Consider the following 25,616-nt stretch of genomic DNA (forward strand, 5'->3'; position numbering starts at 1 on the left):
TGCCACATGGAGGAATAAATACCCCAAACAGACCGTTCTGGCTAGAATACCTGTGAAGAGATGCCTGCTCACGTGGGGTTTGAGCCTCTCTTGATCAACTCCTTTACAGCTCTTCACGGGAGACGAAAGTGCTTCTAGCTCAGACTGTGGAGACTTTTTACAGGTTACAGGTGATTTTAAAAAAAAAAAAAAAAACAAACAAAAAAAACCTCTAGTATCCAAAGCATTTTCAAAGTGTTTGTCATTCTGGAACACTAGGTAGCTCATCTACACAGTCCTGAGGCTATGGTCTCTTAGAGCTAGTGTATTTGTAATGATCCATGTGTGGTTTTCAGTCTTTAATCTCCATTTTGTTTTTAATACAAACTTGTTTGTGCTTTCAGCTAGATGCCCTGTTCTATTTGGTCTTCCTGAAGTGTAGGTGACATCTAGTCCTAAACGAGAAACAATCTCCTTTTAGTTTTGTTAATGACAAGTAATTACCCATTCACAGCTCTACATTTCTTTTCTGAATTTCATTCTTTCTTTAATATGAATGTAATAACAATTTTCATCTGAGAGCTGTAAAGGGGGCAATTTGTTTGCTCTGAGCATCTTGTTTGCTCTCTCATGCTGTAGCAGTAGCATACCTGGAATCGCACTGTTACTGGTGTGAGAAGCTCAAAATCAAATCCAGAAGGGTTCAGACAGATCCCAAGCCTCTTCTAGGTTACGTTTTTAAAAATGCTTTAGTTCTCTCATGGAATTAATATGTCAGGAGAGGAGCCTGACTGATAGTGAGAGTAGCACGAAGGAAGGAGGGAAATGAAAGTGAGAATGTTGGGTAGGTCTCTGGCTGCACTTGCACTCTCCTTTTTCACACAGTTCTTCAACAGAGCTTGATGGATGTGCCTGGGAGGTCCTGTCTGGCTCCCACCACAGGGCAGCAATGTTCCTTCCAGAGAAAGTGCAGAGGCCAGCGTGTTGCAGGGTGCCTGAGACAGTGTCTTGAAAACAAACAGGTGCTTCTCAAGGGGTTCTGCTTCCCTTTTACCTCCAGAGCATATTTGCAGGCTGCAAGCTTTCATTTCGTGTTGGTGTTTAGTTTCTTCACCATGCATGGCCTGAAAGTGTGTAAGTCTAACCCACAACACACTGACCACAGCAGAGGTTTCAGCTGATTTCTTTGGAAAGAGCAGAGGGTCTGGCAAAGTTGGATATTGTATCCATAGATCACATTAACAGATGCCAGGAGGCTTTATAGATGGTTATAACGCTGCTTAGGCCATCCAAACACTAAAGAGCCTTTTCCAGACAAATAGACTTCTTACATCTTTATTCCTTTACTGAGATTTTTAGAATAGAAACTGAAAGCAGTGTAACTGCAGGTAAAGAAGCAGCTGTTGGGAGTAAGGTGGCTGCTTAACTTTGGTATGGAAACAGTAAATCATTACTACAAGAGGTTGGATGCTAAATCAAAACAATTGCTGTAAGCAGAGGACATTTAACAAATAAAGCTGTTGAGCTGTGCTCTCATTACATTTAATATTTGAAGCTGGGTAGCACCAGGTCATCAGTTAGATGAGGCCTCAAAGGAAGTGGTGCAGAAAGTAGAACTGATGGCTTTAGTAGCCTGGGAGCTTCCCTGTGAATTGGTATTGAATTACTGGGCAGAAAGCACTCTGCTGTGTTCTGGATGAGACAGATCCAATTGTCCTGATCCCTTCTGGGGACTAATGGATATGTGGTACTTTGCAAGGGCTGTAACGGAGCACTGAACCTCAAGGTCTGGTGAGCCTTCCCTTTGCATAATGGCAGTCTTAGGACTCAGCTGGATAAAGCATCCCTCATGATTTATCCCAAATGAGTTTGAAATCTAGCATGGTTTAAGAGCTGTCAGAAGGCAGATTGGTGAAATGAGCCCCACAGGTGAGATTGGGAAGGCATCTTCCAAGTATGGTGACTGCAAGTTGTGCGCAAGAGTTTTCAAGGGCGGTCTTATTCTGTGCAGCCTGCAAACAAACAAACCCAAAAGCAGACTGACAGGGAAGTCTGAATGCCTCTCCTTCTAAATATCCTTGTGTATGGTATGCCAATATAGGAGGCTAGAGAAAGTATAATTTCTTATGTAATCATGAAAATTATTCATGTTTTGATTCCCCTCATTTGTTGTGTAATAGGCTAATTCATGTATATATTTGTTACAAAGGCATGTTCAATGGCAAATTATGTGAACTAATTAGCTTATTACAGAATAAATGAAAGGAGATAGAACCTAAATTAACTGTGAGGTTTGGCATGATATTAAGATCCCTTTATTGCTCACAAATTTCAGCCGTAACAATAAGAGCAGTAATTACAGGTATTGTCACACTGCAGATGATGAATTACCCACTTAACCAAAGTCCAATGTAATTTGAATTACTGACAGTTTTGGTGGAACAACCAAAACAGTGCCACTTTCCGAACCACCAGTCCTGGTGTGGCCAGTCTTGAGTGCAGAAACCCTGTTATAACACAAGGGCTTTGGGTGGTTTCTCAGAAGCACAGTTTGGGAGGAAGGAAGGTGACCTAGGCTATTTTGCACATCACAGAACCGTTGTTTAGACCATTGCAGGTTTGACTTGCGGAAGGGTAATACTTACAGCAGTCTTTGTATCAGGCAGCAGGGCTCTTGGTGAAACCAGCTAGGCAAAGCTCAAGGAACAATAACTGTCAGCTAGGTGGAACCAAGAAGAGACCAAGGGAACAAACTGTTCCTCTAGGCCTCCCTTTTAGGATGCAGATGGAAGGACTGAAATTTGAGAGCAGATGTTTATGGACTTTAAGGAAACATCCATCCAACACAAGGCAGGTTTGTCTGGCAGTTAGGAGGGGCTAAGACAATGCTGGTGATGGCTGATTTACCCTTTTCATGGCCTTCTATTTCTCAAATGCAGCATATGAAGAGCTGCATTTTCTAAGGGGCTTCCAATGAAAGTCTATCCTGAAATTAGTACCTGGATGCAGCTCTCAGATTCATAACTGCTTCTGGCTTTGTTATTCTGCGTGCATATTGCTTCTACAAGGTTTTGCTGTAAGAAGACATCTCCGTTAACAAGTTAATCAAGTCAAACACGTAACACATCTCTGGCCCATCATCAGAAGGCCCTAGTGAGGGAATTCTCAGAGGAGACTGGTTTGCATTCAGCAGCCCCCTTGCTGCTGTCAGAGGGAAGGAAAAAAAACCACAAAACTGGTTGTGTTCATGAGAGCTGAAGACAGCCCAGCAGGCACACAGCATGATGAGAATGCCCAGGAAAGGAAAAGCTGAATCACGTTCTCAAAGATGTCTGGAAATATAGCAGCATTATAGGAATTGTCAGCTGCAACGGGAGTTTGAGCTGTTATCTTGATTGTGTGCTTAGATGGAGAACTTTTCATTGCACCTGGTTTCACAGAAGCTAGGAGCATGTCACAGCCATGAAGGTGCGGTGACTTGCTCAGGAAGAAAACAAGTTTGGGATGGGAAATAGGAATTGATGCCACCCATTTCCTCCTTCATTTGTCCTTCAGATACTTTACTCCTCGGCTAGCAGCAGGCTGCCTGAGCAGGTAGGACAGCTGGCAGTGACAGCCAAATGCTGCAGGCCACCTGCTGGAATGGCCCTTTTGTTTGGACGTGAGGTTCCCTTTCCTGTGCTCCAGCATGTCAAAAAAGCTCCTGGGACCTTGTGTGAGCTCTCTGCATCTAATCAAGGATTTAGGCATTTTGACCCTGCACTGCATGCTGGTGAGCTTGCTTGGTCTCCGCATTGCTGATTCTGCTTCCGCCAAGATGCGTACCCTTGCTCACGGTGCCTGCGGATGTGTCAGCCCAGGAGGTTCACACCCTGGGATGAATTTCAAGTTTGGAAGGGGGAAAGGTTCATTTGTCCCATTTCTCTGTAAGCCATCGTTCAGTGCCCCGATCTGTTCCACAGCCATTGCCCACTTCATGTTGTTTCAGCCTCTGTTCATCGTGATTGAAAGCCTTCCCTGAGGATTTTTCCCTTGCCTGGAAGTTGTTCAGCCAGATCTATAATGGGAACCACATCTTCCATTCAAATGAGAGGAAAAATGACAGGCATTTCAATGCACTTCTGCTACAGCCAAATGCAAGAATGAGGCTGGAGTTCCTCATCCATTCTAAAGTCACTCAATTAAGAAAAGATCTCATTCAATGAGACAAGACCCAAAGCTTTAATGATGCTTTCCCTTACAGTAAGCACAAACCTCCACCCAGGCACTTACCGACAGGGTAATTCCTCTTCGTTCCCACTTGTGCATATTCCTCTTAGCTGGGTTTTGCTTAAAAGAGTGTTAATTAGGACTTTTTTTTTGAGCCTGTTTCTCTCGTTTTGATGCTGGGATGCTGGGTTACATGTTGGAATACATCAACCAACTTCCTTATAAAATGACAGCTCAGGAATGGTTACACGAAGCTCTCAATAGTCTGTTGTGCCTGAGATGCCACTGATATGCTTCCTTGCCTGTCTGCTGCAACCTCTGTTCTTCTGCTTTCAGCAGTTTTAATTATGATGGGGAACAGTCAAAAAGGCACACTGAAACAGAAGGAAGAAAAAGCCCGAGGCTTCCAACTGCAATTGTATCTGTGCGTGCAACACGTAGTTTTGTGGACCGTGCTTTTCAGAAGCAGCTGTCACTTTGGGTGCCCTTGTTTTCAGAGTTTGTTGACAAGATAATTTTTTTGGCTAAAAAGGGACTTTTCTAGGTCAAATGGTTCATCCTTTAAACTGGAGATGTGTGTCAACAATGCTTATCTGTGCTGAATTTGGCAAGAAGTTTTGGCTGGAGGGAAAAAGGGAGAAGAGTTCTAAGCTTTTCATTTCCACTGCTTCAAGATGATGCTTTGTCACTAGACTTGAATTGGGTTTGTTTTAGACCTCTGAAAATATTTCATTCTAAATGATAGGGTTTGAATTTTGTTGGTGTTGCTTTTTTTTTTAAATTTGGCCAGCCAACTAAACATCACTTGCTGCATTTGAAGAGCTGTCATGCTGAATACCCAATCTAAAAATATCCAGCCCCTTTAAAAGCCCCTTTAAAGCATCTCAGAGCGTGCTTCCAAGAGGATTAGATGCTTTTGAAAAAATCCCTAATTTTGAAGGCCAGAAGGAATTGTCCCATATAGCACAAGTCAGAGGGGACGTCCTGATTCCAGGACTGGGCCTGCTAAACTGTGGGAGGTATTGGAGGGACCCAGGATTGCACAGAAACCTGCTACAAACTCTGCAGCTTTGGAGTGGTTTCATCTTACCTCAGGAATCACACTTTTGTATTCAGGGTAGAAAGAGGGGTGCCTGCAGCAAGGCATCACTTAATCTGGAGTTGAGTTAGGTGATTAAAAAAAAAAGCTACAGGTCTTCTGAGAGGGCATCAACAATTCCTACAGGGAAATCTTGATTTGGTTTGATTGCCCCAAAGCTGATCCATCATCAGTTGTTGCTGTCGTACGCTGCAGTGTGAGGGGGGGACCCGTATACAAAGCCCAGGGTTCAGCTCCCTTATCCCAAAGTCCCCACACTACTGTCTGCAGACTGTGAGCTGGCAAATCCGTCCTGCAGAATGAGCCCCCCTTTGGATTAGCAATTAAAAAGTAAATTTTAAAAAGAGTAAAGCTGAGGAAGCCTGGAATGTGTTCATGTCACAGTCTTGCAGAGGGCTAATTCCACTTGAAGCTGTGCACCCTTTGTCCCTAATAGTTTCTAATATCATTTTACCTTGTTTCAAATTATAGCAGTAACAAAAACCCTTGTTGTTTGCGTTGGGGCCAGTACACCAAACCGCTGCTGATCCTGACAGCAGTGTTTGGAGGAGCGCTGTCGTTTGTCTCTGTATCATATACCCAGCTGTAACAGGGCTCTCAGCCTGGCTTAGGTTCCCTTCTCATTGCAGATGCTTCATCCTTCAGCTTTGTTCTGCTATAAAACTGATTGATGTCTCTCTGTGATAATGGACTCATTATTGCTGAAGTTAAACAGTTAAATACATTCCCTGTGCATAAGATACTTTACACAAACAATGAAGACAGGATAATTATCACCGTAAATCAAACCTCATGAATATAGACTGAGATGTGATTTGTTATAAGCAGCAGTCATCTGAAATCAGTGATGTTTTTGCTATCAGATGAGGATCTTGCTTTATTTAGTGCAAAACGGGGAGACAGTGACTAACCTTGCTTTTGTAGAAGTTGTTGTTGAGTACTGATGCCATTTTAAGCTCTTGAATTCAGTTTTGTGATGCTCAGGGCCACCAGTAACAGCATCAGCAACCTGTCCAACTTTATTGCACACTGGCTGTACTCTGCTTTTCAGGATCCACTGTGAGTTGGTGGCGCTAACCAGGGCTCAGACTTGCATGGAGCAACCTTGAGAGGTTGTCTCTAATCCAAGACAAATGCAAAGTTGCACCATTTCCTTCTATCTTCTGGTTTCCAGGGCTGCTTTTCAGAGCAGAGGCGTGCTTTGCAAGACTCCCAACATATAACAAAATGTCTAAAACTGCTTTGCAAAGAGAGCAGGCCCTCAAAGTGAAAGAAGAATCTCCTCAAAGGACCTTACTCAGAATACAAATAAAACCTGTTTTTCTGACCGTGGAGTTACTTAACAACATGTGTCATGAGAAAATAATTAAAATTATGAAATTGACTTCAAAAATAGTTAGCGATTTGATTAGCTGCCAAGCACACTGCACGCAGAAAAGGAATACTTCATTTTGCACTGGTCAGTGCTTGCTAGCCAAGTCAGTGTTCCTGAGAGGGCAAAATACATAGATAAGAGGCTTTCTGAAGTGAATACTGAAGGGCTTGTAAAATTCACTGAGAACATCATAGTAATTAATACCTTTCACAATTTATATCATTGTATCTTGTCTTGATGAAGTATATGAAAAAGAAAAAGAAAAATTGTGCAGCACAGCCAGGGAAATAAGATAAAAGGTTAGAATAATAATGATCATGGCAGTACTCTGTTGCTGTTCAGTTTAACATAATTGATTTTGATGCAGATAATGCCCATCTTGTCCCCAAAGGACCCAGGTTAGGCCAAAAGAGACTGAGTGCAAATTATATATGTCAATTAAAATGAACACTTCAAATGGTTTGGAAACACTTGGGTTTCTCTATATATCACCTCCTGCTTCAGCCAGGCGCTGAGCTGAACAAGCACCTGCAATTCTGAAATCAACGGCTAAGGAAATTTTTTTTTTGCCAGAGCTATGCATTTTAGGGGTTTAGGTCAAGGTGTAAGCCACTAATTTTGGTTCTCATACCCGAGGAGGTTGTCTCTACACGTGAAGTTTGCTCAGTTAATCACAGGAGTGGCACCTCAAGGTTGAGCTGTCTGCAGCGGTCCATCTGGCACCAACCATTAGTGCTTTCTAATACACAGAAAAGAATTCAGTGTTTGACTTTATTAAGTAAAGTTGTTTGGGTGTTGTGGTGTTTGGGTTTGTTTTTTCTTCCCTGGATGATTCTTTTTATTTTTTTCCTTTTTCTTAACTGACACTAAAGCAAAAAATAACCTGCTCTGGAATGGATTATAGCCAAGAACTTGCAAAAATTTTGGCAGAGTGCAAGGACAAGGATTTTTATGGTGAAAATTTCTTGACATAATAAAAGAAATTGTTCTGCAGAGACCTTTCAAGTGACCCCAGAAAAAAACAATGTAAACCTTCTGTCTCCCTGGGAACAATGAGGAGGTCTGAGTTAATTGCCAGTGTCTTTAATCTACATCTCCCTTGTGATTTTCACTCTGGAGTTTTAGATTGATTCTGATTAGCTTGACTGGAAGACCTGATTCTGTCCCCAGTTACGCTACCATAAATCAGATGAGCATCGTTGTTAGAGCTGATGAGATTATTGTGGCATGAGCAAACCAAGAGAAGCAGAATCACACAACAGGAGACTTAAGAAACCTGACTGTCCACTCTCATCCTGCTCACCTGAACGTGGTGATCAGAGGATGTTGGACGAGAGACTGCATGAATGGTATCTGAGCCAAAGGTCGATGAAGTCAAAATCTGTATTTCCATTCACCTCAGTGAGCTTTCAATTAAATCCTTGCTCTGATGGGAGAGCGAATCAGGTGCAAGACTCAGGGCACTGAATTTTGCCTCTAAGGTATTAATGGGAGAAAAACAATTTCCCCTATCCCTGCCCATGCTGTGTAAGATGTACAGGGCTGAATGAACAGGCAAGAATTGCACTGAACATCACACAGGATCTCCCATAGATAGGTGACGTCTCTGTTCTCTGACCAGAACCTCAGTCCTCTGAAGGCAAAAATCCTTTCGCTATGCTAAGGGGGCAATGTCTCCTCTCCCTCTGGGTCTGCAGCATGTGATGCAGTTGGCAGCACCCTCCAGGGCATGCTAGCCAATCATCTTAATTGAATCTTTCAGCTACTTCCCTGCAGCTGATGATTTTAGTGGGCCACATATCTTGAGCATCTTTTTTATCAGGGCAGAATTAGAAAATGTGTTTCTTGCCATCTTATCTCTGTTGATAAATAATTGTATGTTGCGTTTGTTGGAAGCTTTGAACTGGTACATTTGGAGGGGCTGTTTAATGTGTCTGTCTGTGAACAATGATGGTTTGAACAGAATTTAATTACTGAGAATGGATTGCCGAGATTGGAAAGCACAAGAAAGGTGCTCCAGGTCCTTGGAAGACATCTGTAAAGAGCTTGGAGGGCCAAATGCTGGCGCTGCAGTCAAGTGGATTAATCAGATTGGAAACTGCAGAGTGGAAGAAGTCATTTCTGCTTAGCGAAGTAGGTGATATTGCATCCAGGATGCCTCAAGGGAGGAACAGTAGTCCATGTAGTACTGAAAAAATGTATCAGTGATCATGGGAGAACAGAAGGAGTTGTTAGCTTTCCCTTTGAGTTCCTCTGCTCTGAGAATAAATGTGTAGGATCAGATGCTGTACTGCAGCAGGGAACCTTGCACCAGTGCAGATGCCTCTGACTTGGTTCCAAAAATAGTTAAAGAATTTAGCTCATGGTGGATAGACCAGCTGTTGGCAAATTCAAATGGTCTGGTTCCCATTTACACCAAGGCCTTCCTGGGGATATGCAATGGGATCTTGGAGTAGATAAAAATGCACATGTAAAGTCATTTGGAGCACTTTAAAGGACAGCCTGAAAGAAGTCCTCAGCATGGCAAGAATCAGGCTATAAAAGTCATAGAGACTGTTTCAGTCCAGACAGGTGGCCATGCATGTGTGTTGTCCTGCATTTCTCCAGAGCTATTTGATTAAAAAAAGAAGACAGATGTCTGTGAGCACACTCTCTTACGGGATTGCTGGTACTCTCTAATCCTTGGCAGCTCAGGAATCCTCCCCTAGGTAGTGCTGCATTTATACTGGGTGATGAGTCCAAGAATGAACCCAAAAAGATGTCAAACAGGAGAACAAAAGCCCAGCGGTCCGTTTATTCCTCCTGTGTCCCTTTGCTTTACAAGTGAGTAGTAAATAATGCAAATTCTAATTACATCTTAAATATTCTGTGAGCCGGATGAGCATTTTCAGCCCTCCACAGGAGAAATGTGGTGTGTTGATTAATTCTTGCTGAAAATGCTGTCTAGCATGCAAGAAAAATACCTCTCTAAATGTTTGGTTGGCCCTCGCTCTTGTCTCAGCAGCTGCTTCCCAGGTGGGGGGCTGGCAGTGCCTGCAGAAGCCCAACAGCAGACATCAGGTAACTCCTTTTGTAGAGAGGGCTCTGTGTTTAATCGGTTTCATACATTTATTTGGCGAGGAGGTGTAGCTGGTATGCTCGGTGTCCCTGGGCTCATTTTTCGTCCCTGAGTGTAAACGGATGCCGTGGCAGCTGGGGTGGCCTGACTCTGAGACACCCGTCTAAATGGACGGGAAGGGGGATGGAAGGAGGGGACTTTGAACAGCCCAAAGGAGACAGTTTCTTAGGCAGTGATTTGGTTTAGCCTTGTGCCCCCCTGTATGATCCCTCCGTTTTCCTGGTGAACCTGCAAAGCACCGCACGGAGGGAGGATCGGCTGCTCATGCAAGCAAGGGAAGGGGCTGAGAAGAACTGCGCTCTCTATAAATGTTTCAGCCGTGTTAAACGAAAGGCAGAAAAGGGCAGTTTGAGTTTGATTGCCTGTCCATTTCACACCACTGAACAGACTGATTGCTGCCAGTGTCTGCCCAGACAGCTTAACCCATTCTCAGACTTGAGGGGGAATAACAGCACAGAACGTGTCTGTTGCTGAATGCTTTCCACCAGAGATCGATCTCTGGGGGTCACATTGACCAAAAGCATTCTCTTCATTTTTGTTCAATCCACGCCACTGGAAGCACAGCATTGCTCTCTGACACCTGTACATCCCTAACCAGCAGCGAGGATGTGATATGAAAAGATATCTAATGCACGTAATGAGGACCAGGAGAGGTGGGTGCAGTTTGTGTAAATGCAGTCAGCACGTCATCAGACCTGATTGCTCAAAGTCTTTAGTGATGCAGACAGATTATAACAGCTGCAGAGACAATTTTTACCTGCTCCGTGGCAAATCACATTTATTGGTTTTAGTGTGGGCCTGTATGTGCTGGCTTGCTGCAGAGGTGGTGCGAGCACTGGTGATGGCTCCCTCTCACCCTGTTGAGTGGTGGGTGTTAAGTGTGCTTCAACGTGGGAAATGGGTTTGAAAACTTGCTGGTAAGTTATTGCCACAATTGACTTTAGGGTGAGAGGAATTAGGAGTAAGGAGTGTCTCTCTTCCAGCACTCATGAGCTCTGACAGTCTCAGGCAGGCTCAGTAACTCAGTTCCATCACTGCACGCATGGTTAAACTTGGGAATGATGCCACAGAAATTGAAGGCAGCAGGCAATCCTGGGTTTTGTGCTAGGACCACTAAGGCTGGCATCAGGCTAGCAAACAGGATGCATCAGTGCAAGTACGTTCAGAAAGGAGCTTTGATTTTGTTGGAAGTTGTGCTGGAGTTTCAGCTCTAGCACTAGTAGCAAGATGGCACTAGACGTTTGGTATGTTTTATCTAAATAAAAAGTGTAAATTACATAGCATCATTTGCTTTGCTCTGCACACAGCCTGTGTGGTGTTAATTAAATCCTCAGCTTCTTTTTTAGTAGAAGGAAGACCGAGAAAAAAAGTATGAAATCAGATCTCCATTTAATTAAAGTAACTGTCTTCCATTCAGATGTTTTCCTGCTATGATGTTGGTAATGTAGTTGCAATGGTGAGTGAGTAAGTATCACAAAGAAATCAGTTTTTACAGAGACAAAATTGGATTAAAAACTTAGGAATTTTGCAGGTAGCATTACAAAACCAGGAGCCTAAGGTAAAAGCCCAGACCTCTGCGCAGGAAGGCCTCTGCTTTGTTTATAACCCTTCCTTAGAAGTTCTTTGCATTGGCTCAAAACCAGTGTTTCGAATGTTTTATTGTATTGTTTTATCATTTTAATTGTGCCAGATTTCTATGGAAGCCTCAGGCCAGTCCTTTGGTCACACAGTGCTGCTATCCTAAGCCAACTAGGAAAAGAAGCGCAGCGGGTCTGGATGGATGCTGAGAGATGCTGTGCAGTGATGAGTACCAGAAGACTGATGTTGACTAACTTTTTGGTTGACTCTTGTTCTCACGCTTTCTTTCTCTGTCTTTCTGTAGGTTATAACCCTGGAAGGATGGGTTGACATCATGTATTATGTGATGGATGCACATTCTTTTTACAATTTTATATATTTTATATTACTTATAATAGTAAGTATGAACTGTGAAATGCTCCCATTCCTTGTCCTTGTGGGGTAAAGTTGTTTCCTGGGCTTTTCACAGAGCCAACTGGGATTCAGAATGAGACCTTCCTCCCACCATAAAGGGTAATCATGCAGGTTGTGATTAGTGCTGTAGGGACAGGTTATTGGCTACAACAGGCTCTGCACTTTTTAGTGTCACACGTGATGCATAGTCTCAGCTTGTCAAGCCATATGGTCTTCCCTCCCTCTTAGTCCCCCAGTCTTGGTCTTGTCACCTTGGTGTGTCCTAACTATCGTGCCTTGCCAAGCAACTGCTGATCAGAACAAAAAGCAGAGATACAGTTTATTTCAATGAAGGGCACTCAAACAGTTGCTGAATTTCCCGTGAGCCCTTTAAATAATGGTAATAATAGCAGTACACCTTTCTGAGGTCTTAACAGTGCTGTTGTTCCTAGAAACAAAGTATTACTCGCTGGAGGTTTCCCTCAGAAGCTGTCATCCCAGGTTAGCAGGGTTCTTGTTTTTTTAAAAAAGGGCACAACCTTCCCCAGGGGTCTACATCTGTGGAAAAGAAATGCTTAAGTCAGAAGGAGAGCAAAGTTCTGTGTAGATGTCAGGTAGGAAATGGGACAGAGGCACTTCAAAGTGCTGTTGTGGCCGGGTATTCTTTATATATAGTTCTGTCCATCTCTGTGGTTTTGAAGGCCTTGGAAAGTCGAACCATCACAGCTCCCACCACTGTGTGGATCGGGGCAGTGTGAGAGTTTCCCAGTAATGGATAGCATTCTGAAATCAGTGATTTCTGTGCCTTTAGCAACTTGTCATGCATGGTGGAGATTTACATTCCACTCCTTTGAGCTCTTGTCTGCATGCAGATCCCTGCAGAAAAGGCAGGTGACTAATCCCCAAGTCACTTGGAGCTGGGAATGGCACCCTTACTGCTTCTCAAGCCCTCTCCAGGCTGATATTACAGATTGGAGAATAACACTGCAAACCATCTCCCACCAGCTTCCCCTGAGGATTCTCCAGACAATGGCCCAGATTAAATCCATACGTCTCCTACTGAGCCCAGCACAGAGGTTTGGCCATGTAGGCAGTGGCACTTTCTTGACGTCAGTCCCTTTCACGCCTAAGGGCAGAGATCCTCTGATGGGAATATCTGACATTTTCCTTTGGCTGATTTATGAACTCCAATGATGAAAAGCCAGTTTGTGGACTCAGCAGCTGAGGGAAGGATGTAGTCTTAGGTCACTTCCATTCTTGTCCTTGGGACTTCATTTTGAAAACCTGATATCACCCAAGAGCACGTCAGCTCAACCAGGCAGTAAATCAGGCCTCTGCAGGAGCACTGAATCTCCTGGAGATGTACTTCCCTGTGCCGGAAAGGTACAAGAGTACAAAGGTACCAATGCAGGGATGCTGACTGTCCTCCTCAAAATGAGGGTGCCTGTGCCAGGGTGTGAAGTGCTGGAGGAGGAGGCAGTTTCAGTACAGCACAAGCAGGACTGCAGGCCATCTTTCCTTGTGGGTTGGCCGGGTGTTTCCTAGTAATCTGTTTTGCTGTGGTGACTGATCACGTTGTGTTTCATGCACCCTGCGTTAGTGGCAAATGTCATCACCACTGAGGGGAGGAAAGTGGTGAAGGCTATTGTTAACAGCTTTCTTTGCCATTGCCAGAACAATTTAACATGGTTAAGGAGCAAATTTAGCAGCTCAGGCTCATGTCGACATAACATTTGGTGAGCAGACCCTGAGATTTGGCATGTTTGGAAATCTCGGGATTTCTAAGAACAATGCTTCAAGTCCGGACAGCATGTGGCGGTGAAGTGCGTGTGTTGCTCTGTAGAGTCCCTGCTAACTTCTTTTGTTTTGTTTTCTCCAGGTTGGTTCCTTCTTCATGATTAACTTGTGCCTGGTTGTGATAGCAACACAGTTTTCTGAAACAAAGCAGCGGGAGAACCAGCTGATGCAGGAGCAGCGGGCCCGTTATCTCTCCAATGACAGCACAATCGCCAGCTTCTCGGAGCCAGGTAGCTGCTACGAGGAGCTGCTCAAGTACATCTGCCACATCTTCAGGAAGGTGAAACGGCGGACAATACGCCTGTACAATAACTGGCAGAGCAAGCGCAGGAAAAAAGTGAACCCAAACAGCACCACGAATGGGCAGAACTGCCGAGGCAAAAAGCGCATCACCTCCATCCACCACCTCATCCACCACCATCACCACCACCATCACCACCACTACCACATCAGCAACGGGAGCCCTCGGGGGCCGCGCTCCAACCCTGAGATTTGTGACTTGGAACTCAAGGTCATGAAGCCTGGAGGCAAACTGATGCTTCCTTCCTCATCACCCAACTTGCAGAGCCCTGCACCTCCTCCAGATTCAGAGTCTGTGCACAGCATTTACCACGCAGACTGTCACGTTGAAGGACCACAGGTGAACTGTAAGTCTTCCAATGCCCCTGCAAGCATTAAACTGACTGCTGGACTCTCCAGCCATGGCAGCAACTACCCTACCATCCTGCCTTCTCCAACGAGCAAAGGCAGTTCAGTGCCAGTTCCCAAAGGAAAGAAGAATGGCAACTCACCTGTGGCGGTGGTTAACAGCCCTGTAAATTTTGGCACAGATTCTTATGGGAAGCTGCAGCAACTGGTAGGAGAGCATGGTAAGGACAAATGAGCAGGTATTTTTGCTTGGGAGAACTGGGCAAAGGGCAAATAGCTCAAGAGTTAAGGGGTTAATGATAGCCAAGGAGGGTGCTGTCGATGGCAGCTGTTTTGTGAATGCTGTTTGAGCTAAGTACAGAAGCCAGAAGTAGGACAAGTTGAGGGACTGAGAGCTTTGCTCCTTCTAGCCTTGTATTTGCAGTCATTGGCGAAAGCAAAATGCAGGATGAGTGACTTTAGGCCACTGCTGAAGGCCCCTTTCCCATTAGAGGCTTCCCCTCTCCTCTTTCACCATGCGCAGAAGAAATGTAGAACTGAGTGTTACTGCAGATTTGGAGCTCACTTCAGTCTGAGTGAATGAAAAACATGTGAGGGACTCTTGTATCTCTGTCCCATCCTTATCTGTACAGACTGCAGCCACATCAGCATTGCTAGTTAGTCCAGTTTTATCTCCGTTCTCATATAAATCATCCACTGCTGGTGTAGTGATTACATGCAACACTTAGGTTTCTATTTTGCAAATTTTTTCCAGTCCTCATGGCTGGAGCTAACACCTAAAAAATAGTTTTAAGCCCTCAAACAGTAAAAAGTCAAAAAGATCAAGCTTCTTTTTTTTTTTTAATCTCTTTAAGCCAAACTCATCATCTGTTTTTATCAATGCCTGTGTTTTCCAAAACTGTTTATCTGTGTGTGCATGGACACAAATATTTATCCTAGTGATGCATGTGCTGAAAAAATACCAAGCCTAGCTTGAGGGAGGTCACAGTAAAGGTTGCTTGCCAAAGAGGTTGGGTGGCTTGTCTTTGTTAATATTTTTTTTAAAGTGACCATACAAAAGGGTTAAGTGGATTGTTTATAGAGAAATTGCCTTTGGCAGAGACATTTCTGTACTTTTGGAAGCTTAGCAGGAGGGCAGGAGGGGCAAGGTTAGTTGCAGTGTTCTTCCGTTGTTAAGCAAGGGCTTTATATGAATCACTGGTACGTCTTTAACTATGCAAGTTAATGAAGGTTATTATGAGACTGTGTATTTACCTTGAGATAGAAGCCCAGGCTCCACAGAAGTCTGGAACTGGGAAACCGAGGACGAGCAGAAGAGCTGTTGCTTGGAAGGCAGTGCTCAAGTCAGAGGTTTGGTTCTCCGTGCTCACAGGGGGATCTGCTGTTGGGACTCATCCCAGCAAAGGAAGCCCCAGATCTCAATCACACCTGCAACACCCCAGGGCCACTCCAGTGACTTTGGAGATTTTCGCGTGGCCTCTGGTGGTTCTTCAGAAGCTTGAGGTTAGATGGAGTTGCTGTTAATAATGCAATTATAGTATCCTCTTTTCACAGAGGCATTTCAGCCCAGAGGATAACAAAATGTTTTAAACAAATCTCCTGAAATTGTTTTTGTCTCTCTCAGCAATGTGGTTTTATCTAGAGGAAGTGGGTGGGCACAGCAGCTCTTTGCTTTATGTGCAGCAGCTTTATGTGGCACCCTGAGGAGCACAGAGGCTAGGACAGGAAGCAAGTTGGCCAAGTCCATCTGGAGATCCTGTCTCATAATGTGTCCATGTCCAGCCCTTCCCTTCCACCCTGTGACAGACAGGGAAGGTGAGGTGGGCTCACAAGCTCCCCCCAGCCCTCCTGTGCCCCTTTGGGCAAACAAAGGGCTGTTTCGCTTAATTCTCTCTCCACTCTTACCAGTCAACAAGCAGAGTCTGTTCACTGCAAGATTTGTGCAAGGGGAGCACACAAGTGATAATTGAGAGCATTAAGCAGGCATTAGCAGCCAGGGCACTCTCAGGCCCAGCTGGAAGCAAGGTTGGTGTCCGCTGGGAAAGATGCAATTGTGGGAGAGAGTATTCTCTTCCCTTCTTTTGTTGTGGAATTGAACAGCACAAAGTACAGCCTGTTCCTCCACGTTCTCGTGCCCTGCAATGCTGTGAGGTTATTTTAGCAGGCAGCCAAGGAGACTCTGGTATTTTGAAGACATCTGCGGCGCCAGTGTTTTTCATATAATTTTTAACACTTTGATAGCATTCAGGACATCTGGCAAGCCCACTGCCTCTGCCATCTGCACTACTGGGTCCATGCTCCGGTGTTTCCTCATCAGACCGGTCCTAATCAGAAACACAATGCTGATGTGCAGTGCTGACCACTGCTGCTTGCAGGTTGAGTAAGGGGGCAAATATTTTTCCTGGTGTCTTTGACGTAAAGACCAGAAGGAGGACAGTTCTCTCCTGTGAGACTGTTTTGAAAGCCAGTGGTATCTGAGTGACATTCAGGCAAGTAAAATGTATTTTGTCTCCTGTCAGAACCCAGCTTTCAATCTAACAAGGTGCTTTATTTGTTTGCTGCTGCCTTCTCTTTAAAGATGTCCTCGAGTGTCAGTCAGGAGTGGCTGAAATCAGCAGTGTTACTGCTGGGTGAGCTCCAAGCTCCTGGGCCCAGAGCCAGGAGCATCCACTGCGTTTGTGCCTGGTCTCCCCAAAATGTATCTGTATCTCCAACCAACCTCCAGGCAGGGGCAGGTCCCAGGGGAAGAGTGTCACCTACACCTTATTTTCCATCAAGGAAAATATTCATTGATGGTTCAATGGCGTTTTGTTGGAATGATCATGTACAAGTGGTATTTATTGCATTCCTGTTGTTTTTTTTTTTTCCTTTTTTTTTTCTGCCAGTAATATCTGGTTCCTAAATATGAAGAAATCAGGAATTTGGTTCCTGAATATGAGGAAACAAAATCTAGTTCCGTTTCCACCTGACTCATCCTCATTACGCTTGGCCACGTCGTCTGTGTGCCCTGGCTCTGTGATGGCAGCCAGCATTTCTCCTCACACCACAAACCATGTGGTAATGTGTTTGTTTGATTTTAAAACACCTTGCACACTCAATCATGTGCCTAAAGCAAAGAATACACCTGAGCTTTATTAAAGGCTGAAGGAGGGATGAAGGAGACTAAAGGGACTACGTGACTTTCCGAGCTGTGATCCGTGGTCTGTAGCCACCTTTGGTCCATTTCTTCTTCTCTCTCCTCATTACTATCTAAATGGAAGCTCTACCTAAATCGATGTAACAGCTTGATAGTGCTCAGATCACCACTAATAATGTTAGCCTGGTCAGATATAATCAAAAATAATTGGAAGTGAGAGATGTGCCAGTCAGTCCTCCCTGAGCGGCAGAGCACAAAATGGCCCCCACGCTGCGCGGAGAGAGGTCTCTCAGCCCCATGACCATGGAGGGGGCTAGAGGGTGGCTGGCAGGGCTTGGGCAGAGTGGAACGGAAGGGAAAAATGAGGCAAAGTGAGAATTGCTTGGTTAGGTAGAGTGCTAGAAGGCTGTATTAGGTGTAACTCAGGATGTGTCAGGAGCCCAGTGCCACCTGTGTGGGGACACAGAGGGCAGTCCGCCATGTCGAGGGGAGGCCGCAGGTGTGCGTTGCAGGGACACAGAGGGTTGTCCGCCCTGTCGAGGGGAGGTCATGGGTGTGCAGACCTCATGGTGCACGTCTCCCCTTGCAGGTCTGCGGCGGACGTCCAGCCGGCTGTCGGGGCTGAGCGCAGCCTGCCCGCTGCCCAGCCCGCCGGGGGGGACGCTGACCTGCGAGCTGCAGGACTGCCCCTTCTGCGCCAGCCTCCTGGAGGACCCCGAGTTCGCCTTCAGCGAGTCCGACAGCTGCGACTCCGACAGCAACGGCGTCTACGAGTTCACCCAGGACCTGCGGCACGGCGACCACAGGGACCAGCTCCAGCAGCAGCGCAGCAGGAGGAGGAAGAAGAAGAAGAAGCCCAAGGAGAGGAACAAGGTCACACGCCTGTGGAAGGCGTTTGGCAGCAAGCTGAAGAGGATCGTGGAAAGCAAGTACTTCAACCGGGGGATTATGATCGCCATTCTCATCAACACGCTGAGCATGGGCATCGAGTACCACGAGCAGGTGAGTGCAGGGATGGCCTCGAGCCTCGGGGGTTTGTGGTGTCAGGCGCTCACCATGTGTTAGCTCCCCACAGTGCCTGGGGTGCTCCCTGTTTGCATGGTGGCACGGGCTGGCACCAGCAATGCAATGCCAGAGGAGGAGCGAGAGGTTTTCATACAGGTGGGAAGCACCAAATGGGATCGAGGGCCTGATCCTGATGGCATGTGTTGAGCAGAAGCATTGTTCTGTGCGTGAAAAGCCTGGAAGGCAGCTGTCAGCACCACTGAGGTGCGGAGAGTTTAAATGTGTGTGTTAGGACCTGGCAGCTCAGAGCCCGACGGTGTAAATTATTTGCTGTGAATTATTCATATAGGTGTGATTTGTTCTAGGGGAAATAGACCCTTTGGTCTGATGGTGGCGGTGCATGGTGGTATGTGGGTATGAAACTGACCTCCCCAGGAGCTGCACCTCCTTGTGCAGATAACCCACAAAGAAGTTTCTTCTTTGATCCTGGACCTTTAAATAAAAACTGCAACTGTCAGGCAATGCTAAAAGCCACAACAAAAAAGAGTTTCTCCCTGGAGACTCCAAAATGTTTAATTTGATCTCCTAGGGTGCAAGTAGGTCTTTCTTTTAAGTGCTTGAAGGGAGGAAAGAGAAATCATGCAGTTCCCAGTATTAGCCTGAACATGGTGATGGCAGAAAGCAGTGCTGGCAGCTGAGGACAGCTTGTCCTTGTGGGCTGATGGGAGTCAAGGGGCTGTAGGATGGGAGAGAGGGGTGAGTCATCCGGTATCTCCAGTTGGTCACTCTGGGGAAAGCTATGCTTTTTTTCTCAGGAAAATTGGTTACTTTCAACCGTTTCCTGAAGATATGCTCTGGAGTTGCTCATGCTGCCTCTGTGTTGGGTTCGGAAAATGCTTCCTAGAAAGGCCAGGAGTTCCTCATACTGATTTTGTGGCCAAAGGTTCATCCAGTGCTCCCCCAAATCTCCCCTGCAGAATAAAGAAAGAGACAGTATTTATAAAGATCTTCCTTCTCTGTGCCACAGTCTGTCTACTCAGGAGGAAGGAGGAAGGGCGGACAGGACAAGATGCTCTGCATTTTCTTTTCCATCATTTCCCAGGATTCAGTCCTTCTCAGGAGTATGGCAAACAATCCTCCAAAGTGTTACTCCTCTATTTTCTTACACTTAGATGTTTTGTATTGCCATATGCCATCTTCTATGCTGTCTGAGGCATATTTTCTTTCAGAAAAGCAATTACTCAGCTAAAACATGTGAACCTCGGCTGTACAACAAGAAATTAGTTCACATTTACAGCAGAAAGGGTCCAAACCCAACAAAGAAAGAGCTGTCGCTGTCAGCTTTCTGTCTGGTTAGCTGTTCCACAACAAGTTTTAAAATCAGGAAATACACCTTGTCAGTCACCTTTGAATAGACCATTCATTCCTCACAGTGGCTGTGTTTCTGCATGGATACTCTTTTGTCAGGCGGATACAGCTTTGTCAGTCCTTGGATATTGCCGTGACGGGTGCTGGGGGAAAACTTTAGGCAGGCTGCAGTGAGAAAGCCCAGGGATCGCGTAGAGTCTGTCCACAATCACTCTTACAAAGGTAAATTGTGATAATTGCAGCCTTGCAGCTGACAAAGGAAAACTCTAGCTAGCAGGTTTATATTGACTTTTACCTTGTAAAAGATTTGTTTTAAACCATCTCAAAGCCAATGGCAATACAGATCCTGAGGCTTTTGGCTAGGGAACGTCAGACTCCCGCCAGCTTTGCTCACAGGCATGGCCCAGCTTGGGCCCAATAAAAAGGGAGGAATTTTGAAGTGAAACTTATAAAAGTTCCTCCACGTGCCTGACTGCAAAGCGTCTCTGGTATAATGAGCTGTGGAGCTGTCAGAGCCCAGCTTCGAAACACCTCATGCAAGCACTCTGCTATCAACAGAATGACCTCCAGGGCATCGCCCAAGCCTGAGACACCGTCCGAAAGCAATAGAAAAAGGCTCTGGGCTCCCAAACTGTTTGGCATGAAAGTCTGGGGCTTCTGCAAGCAAAGCGTGGCAATTTCAGAACCCACAGCCCTCCTGGTGTGAGAATTGGCTGCAAGGCTCGTGGTGGGGGGCTGGTCTTGTGCGGAGATAAGGAGCAGATGCCTGGGCGAAGCTGTCACGAACCCACAGCATGGTGTTGGGACGGTGGGAGGTGAGACGGGCTCCTTTTGGTTATGCCGTGCTCCATGCCAGGAAAAACAGTTTGATCGCAGCTTTCTGGTTACCGTGTGACAGACTCTGCCCAGTCACAGCACACCTCTGCTCAGACCAGGCATTACAAGGCGAGAAGGTGTGAGCCTTCCCCAGGCTGTTAACCAGGCACAGGCATTACTGTTGTCTCCTTTTGCCATTCCCCAAGGTTTTAGGAGACTGCATACAAGGATAGCTACTCTCTGTTGTTCTCCTGGCTCTCATCCTCTTTCCTCTCTCCTCAAGGGTGCTTGGTGTTACCCAGAGAGCAGGGTTCAGGGCTCCCTTTGGGGATGCCTGCAGACAGCAGCAGTATGGGCTTTGAAGCCCTGCAAAAAATCACGTACCATGGAGACATTTGCTCTGGATGGAACAGTTTAAGGAAGTTCCCTGGTCGTGATTCTTGCTGCTTGTTCTGCTGAACAGCCGTCAGCTGGTTTTATTAAATTGGGCTGCAATCATTGCAACAGCCCACAGGGAAGCCCTCCCCAGACCTCACCATCTGTAAGGAAATGCCCAATCCCCTTTAAAAAAGTCATTAACGGCTGCTTGCTTTTCTTTTCCGGCTTCTCAGACTTCATACAGACATTGGTGGCTTTGCAAGTAGACGGGCACACCGTATACAATTTTATTTCGGAGTGCCGTTGAAAGCCAAGGCATCAATCCTGTGTGCGTGGGAGGAGTGGAGGGTGCTGAGCAACATATGGCATGGAGGAGAGCGGCACTAGTCCTGGTGCGTTATCTCGCCTTTCATCCCGGGACGTGGCAGCACTCTGCGGAGAAGTCGCACGGAGCCCTCTTGAGGCAAGCAAGCATTATTGTCCCTAACTTCTGGATGAGGAATCGAGTTTGCAAGGTGCCAGGCTGGAGGCAAAGCCCGATGGCTCTCAGCGTTTATCTGCTGGCCCTCATCATAGCTGCAGGGCAAGGTGGTGCCTGTGCTGGGCAGTGCTTTGGCAGCATCCTTCGGCTTTTCACTGCACTGCAGCAGCCCACGGTGCTGCCTCCAGATGTCTGAGAGTGACCTGTCCATATCCAAATCCCTTCAAGGCTTGATTATGCATTTTTAGGGGAATTTGAAGCTCACAGCAGTCTGCTCACACAATTACTCTGGCCGCTCTTGGCTAACCCAGCTGGCACCACCCCATTTAATGCATGCAGCCCGTTTATAATACTCTTTTAGGCAGGGATCCTGTCCTGTGGCTAAAGGCACAACTGAGGTAGCAGCAGCTGAGTCACGGGGAGGAAGAAGAGATACCAGAGCAGGCCTGCTCTTCTTGGAGGCAGACTGGGGATTTCACGGCAGCACAGACAGTTTGTGGCTGGAGATCCATGCAGCAGGAGGCAGCTGATGATGGCAAGCGAGTTTCTTTGGGGCTTCAGTCATCAGCAGCGATCGGATCCTCCCGCACAGCGCATCCGCCGGCTTACCAGCCAGCAGTGCCTCCAACTGCCAGGTTGTACATGGCTGGTAATTAGGAGGCCACAGGATGCTGTTAGTTAGCATCAGCACAACTTGTATTTCAAAGGTTAATTGGCTGCTTTGGAGTTCCTTTTTTTTCTTCCCCTCCTCTTATGCTTTATGTATTTGTCTATCCAAGGCACAAATAGGCACTCCCACAGATGAGGAAAGCCAAGCACAAAGAATAAGGCAATCCTCGCATTAATCTTCCAGGCGATTTCAAGAAATGGATGATTTTACTGTGCGTTCGTTGCAGCTGACAGTTCTGGAGTATCTGAGAACGTGCCATGGTACTGCAGCAACCACGCAGGAGCAGTGCTCTCCAAAAGCCCGACCTCTGCCATGCCTTTGGAGCGGTGCCTGTCACAGGCAAGTCCTGTTCCCAGAGCTGTGTGTCCAGGTGCCTCTCTGCCACTGAAAGCTGGTACCTTTTTGTCCCAGAGTCCCTGTGCTTCAATGCCTGATCTGAAGGAATAATTGCTCCTTCTTCAGTCAGCCTCTGCTGCCAGGCTAGTTCAGCCCTGGTAAAGGGTGGTGGACTTGAATCCTTCTGTCAAGGCCATGAAGGAGTAAGACAAGCTTATTCCTGCCAGGAGAGGTCAATTCCCAGCTCCCCGATTGTCCCACAAGGACAGACTCCTGTTCATTTGTCCAAGAGAGATGCTGGTGATATCCCTGCAGAAGGGTGAGCTCTGAGTTCGTCCTCAGGGACCTCTGATGTTTTCAAATTGTGAGGAGAGACCCCCACTTGGCTTCCCCAAGGAATTTGCAGAAGTAGCTGCTGGTACTTGTAATGATTCCACATAAAAGGCTCAATTTACATCAAATGGCACTAGAAATGCTATTTTATATTCACTTCTCAGAAGAGAAGTACAAATTAGTATCTGTTCCAAGCTATTGCTGTTCAAAGAGCTTTTAATTGGTTTTCAGATCTCTCACCCATGGCATGTTTCGTTCAGAGCAGCTGTCTTTGGAGTAGGTTGGAGCTGACCTTAGTGGCACCCAGTGGTCCATGGCCTATCAGCGTACAAGAAGTATTGGTTTTGAGTAGCACATTTTATTATTCTGGAGTAAAAGTAATTCTGTGTGATTTAAGGTAGCAACCAGCTTCTCTAGTGACTCTCTATTTCAGCATTTGTCGATTTTGTCTTGAAAAATTGTTTTGGCCTGGAAAGCTCAGCACTTACTCGGAAAGCAGAGGTGAATCTCAGAAGTGTTTGAAGCAAATTGCTTAAATTCCTTTTGAGTTGTGTGTCAATAAAATATTATCCTGATCCGTGATTCTGACTTTCAACTAGTAAAGCTTGGTCACTACTCAAACTTTGATCCAATTTTAAGAGCTCATGCGCTGGCTGGGCTTGAAGTAAGCAGGTTCCTCCAGCTCAGCGCAGGGTGTCCCTGTTCCCCCTCCAAGGTCCTGGCAGTAAGCTTGGGGAAGGAAGGCAGCTTTCCCCAAGTGTTGGTTTGGTAGGGAAGCTGCATCTGTTGAGAACATGTGTTGGGTCTCCTGAGCAGAGCAATGGAAATTTGGCTTATCCAGCAAACACCTTGTGATAACCTGAATTCTGTCCCCACCTCCTGGGTGGGAAGCAAAGGGCTTTGTCTGGAGACCACGGGGAAGAGAGATGTTTCCCATCTTTTGTGCCCCAAGATCACACGACCTTTTGAGTGCTCTCCAGACCACCTTTCTCAGTGCTCTCTGAGCCCCTTTTCTGCCAACCACCGCTCTGCCAGGACATTCCCAAAACTGCCACCAGCTTTCTTGTCCCCTGTGCATGCTTCAGGCTGCAAGGCTTCTGATCAGAGCCAGCAGCGGCTCTTGGGCGAGCACGTACACCTGGCAAAGGGACGTTTCGTTCCCATGTTGGAGGGAATTGAGGACTAGAGGCAAGAAGTGAGGTGCTACTTCATAACGTGACGGATGGCAAATGTTAGCAGCCCAAAGCCAGGTGTCTTGGCTCAGGGCTACATCACCGTCTGCTGGACCTTGGCAGCCTTCATGGCAAAGGGTGTAAATCACATCCCTCCACGGGGAGCCTACCATGAGTGGTGTTCACGGAGACTTTTACTTACCCCTTTCTGTAATTTAACCGACTCCTCTGCTGCTCTGTTTTCCTCTGTTGGATTGTATGTTCTTGGTATATTTTTTCTTACTATATAAGGGAAAGCATACTAGAGATCCTTCCATTCCTCTGACTCCTACCAGACAGGAACAGCACCTCTCCGATGCAGAAACTGAGTGTAATAACTCACCGGAGTGCTGACATGCTGAGCAGCCAGGGGAGGGTCGGGAGAACAACAGAGCCAGTCATGCCGAGGGGAGCTTGCAGGCTGATCTGGTTCTTATGGATGTGCTCATTGGCCTAGGGAATAATATTAGGATATTCCCCGCAGAGCCGTAGGCACGTTTTACTACCACCAATGGCTCAGTTCCTTCCCCTCACTGACGCCATTAGCTGCTCTGTGTGGGGAGGGATTGGCCGTATAAATCCCATCCGCTCTCTGCCGGGATGACAAACTTCGTAAGCAGGTGACAGTAATGTGCTTCCCAGCATAAGCTGTCACGAGGAGGCAGGGCCCACGGGCTGTGTTTCTTCCACCTGGGTCACGCAGCGAGTCAGCTGAGGCGGTCACGGTGCCCTCCGAGGCTTCCCAGGCCGAGTCCATGAAACCCTCATGCTTCATAAGCACGCCTGATGGCAGCGGGTGGTTATATATAGAATGAGGACAGATTGTTTGCATTTCAGCTGGCAGGTAAAATAAACCAAGTGTAATGGAGCCCCAAGAATGAAAGCAGAGCGCACTTGCCAGCTGCATTTCATCACAAAAAATGTGCGTAAATCACAGCCCTGGGCGGCCAGCTTCAAATGTTAGGCTGACAATGGCTGTAATGTGCTCCGAGGCAGGGAGGTTTGACACAGCTGGACGGTGGGGTGTTCGTTTTCTGCGAAGGGAAACTGCAACGAGAGACAGCCCGGAGTGAAGAAGGTGGCTTTCACAAACAAAGAGCGTGGCGCTGCATTCAGCCTGTGCCCTCCCGCTGGCTGTCAGCGAATGCTTTTCATCTGGTGGTGGGTTTCGTGGGAGGGAGGCTGGCTTTCATCGCGTAAGTGAGCCCTGGGGAGAGCGCTCCGTGCTCCAAAGCAGGCGTACCTGGTAGTCCTCTGCCTGAGCGACAAGATGCAGGTTTGAGGATGAGCTCGAGCATCTGGTTTGTGGCAGCTGTGATCAGTGGCTCTGGAGAGAGAGTGGTGCCTGCAGGCAGCACGCAGACCCCAGCACGGACTCCCCTGAGCAGCCCCCTGGCCTTGGTGCAGCATGCAGCAGCTTGCCATCCTTCCAGCTGCCTCCAAGAAAGGCAGCCGGGCTGCAGGGACAGCCGCAGGGGAGAAAATGCGAGAGAGCAGGAGAGCCAAACCAGTTATTGGGGGCAGGAAACCTGCTTCGGCCGTGCCACCGCTTACCAGGCTCGGAGAGGAACGGGAAGCGAGGAGCAGCTTGGGTTGACCCAGGAGCTCTGGGGAAGATGCGACTGTTTGCAGGAACGCCACCTCCCACGTCAGCCGAGGCTTCCTTACACTCCCCATTCTGCCTGC

At 46.7% G+C, this 25,616-nt stretch overlaps 1 protein-coding gene across 1 annotated transcript in view; it reads left to right on the top strand.

Moving 5' to 3' along the window:
- The window catches only part of CACNA1H (calcium voltage-gated channel subunit alpha1 H), a 225,580-nt gene that overhangs the window by 126,466 nt on the left and 73,498 nt on the right, over positions 1-25,616 (top strand). The window contains exons 7-9 of the mRNA XM_050713773.1: positions 11,663-11,755; positions 13,631-14,417; positions 17,922-18,334. Of these exons, the coding sequence (XP_050569730.1) occupies positions 11,663-11,755; positions 13,631-14,417; positions 17,922-18,334 (1,293 nt within the window). The remainder of the gene's footprint in view (positions 1-11,662; positions 11,756-13,630; positions 14,418-17,921; positions 18,335-25,616) is intronic.

Source organism: Cygnus atratus, chromosome 15 (assembly GCF_013377495.2).
Source record: "Cygnus atratus isolate AKBS03 ecotype Queensland, Australia chromosome 15, CAtr_DNAZoo_HiC_assembly, whole genome shotgun sequence".
NCBI lineage: Eukaryota > Metazoa > Chordata > Aves > Anseriformes > Anatidae > Cygnus > Cygnus atratus.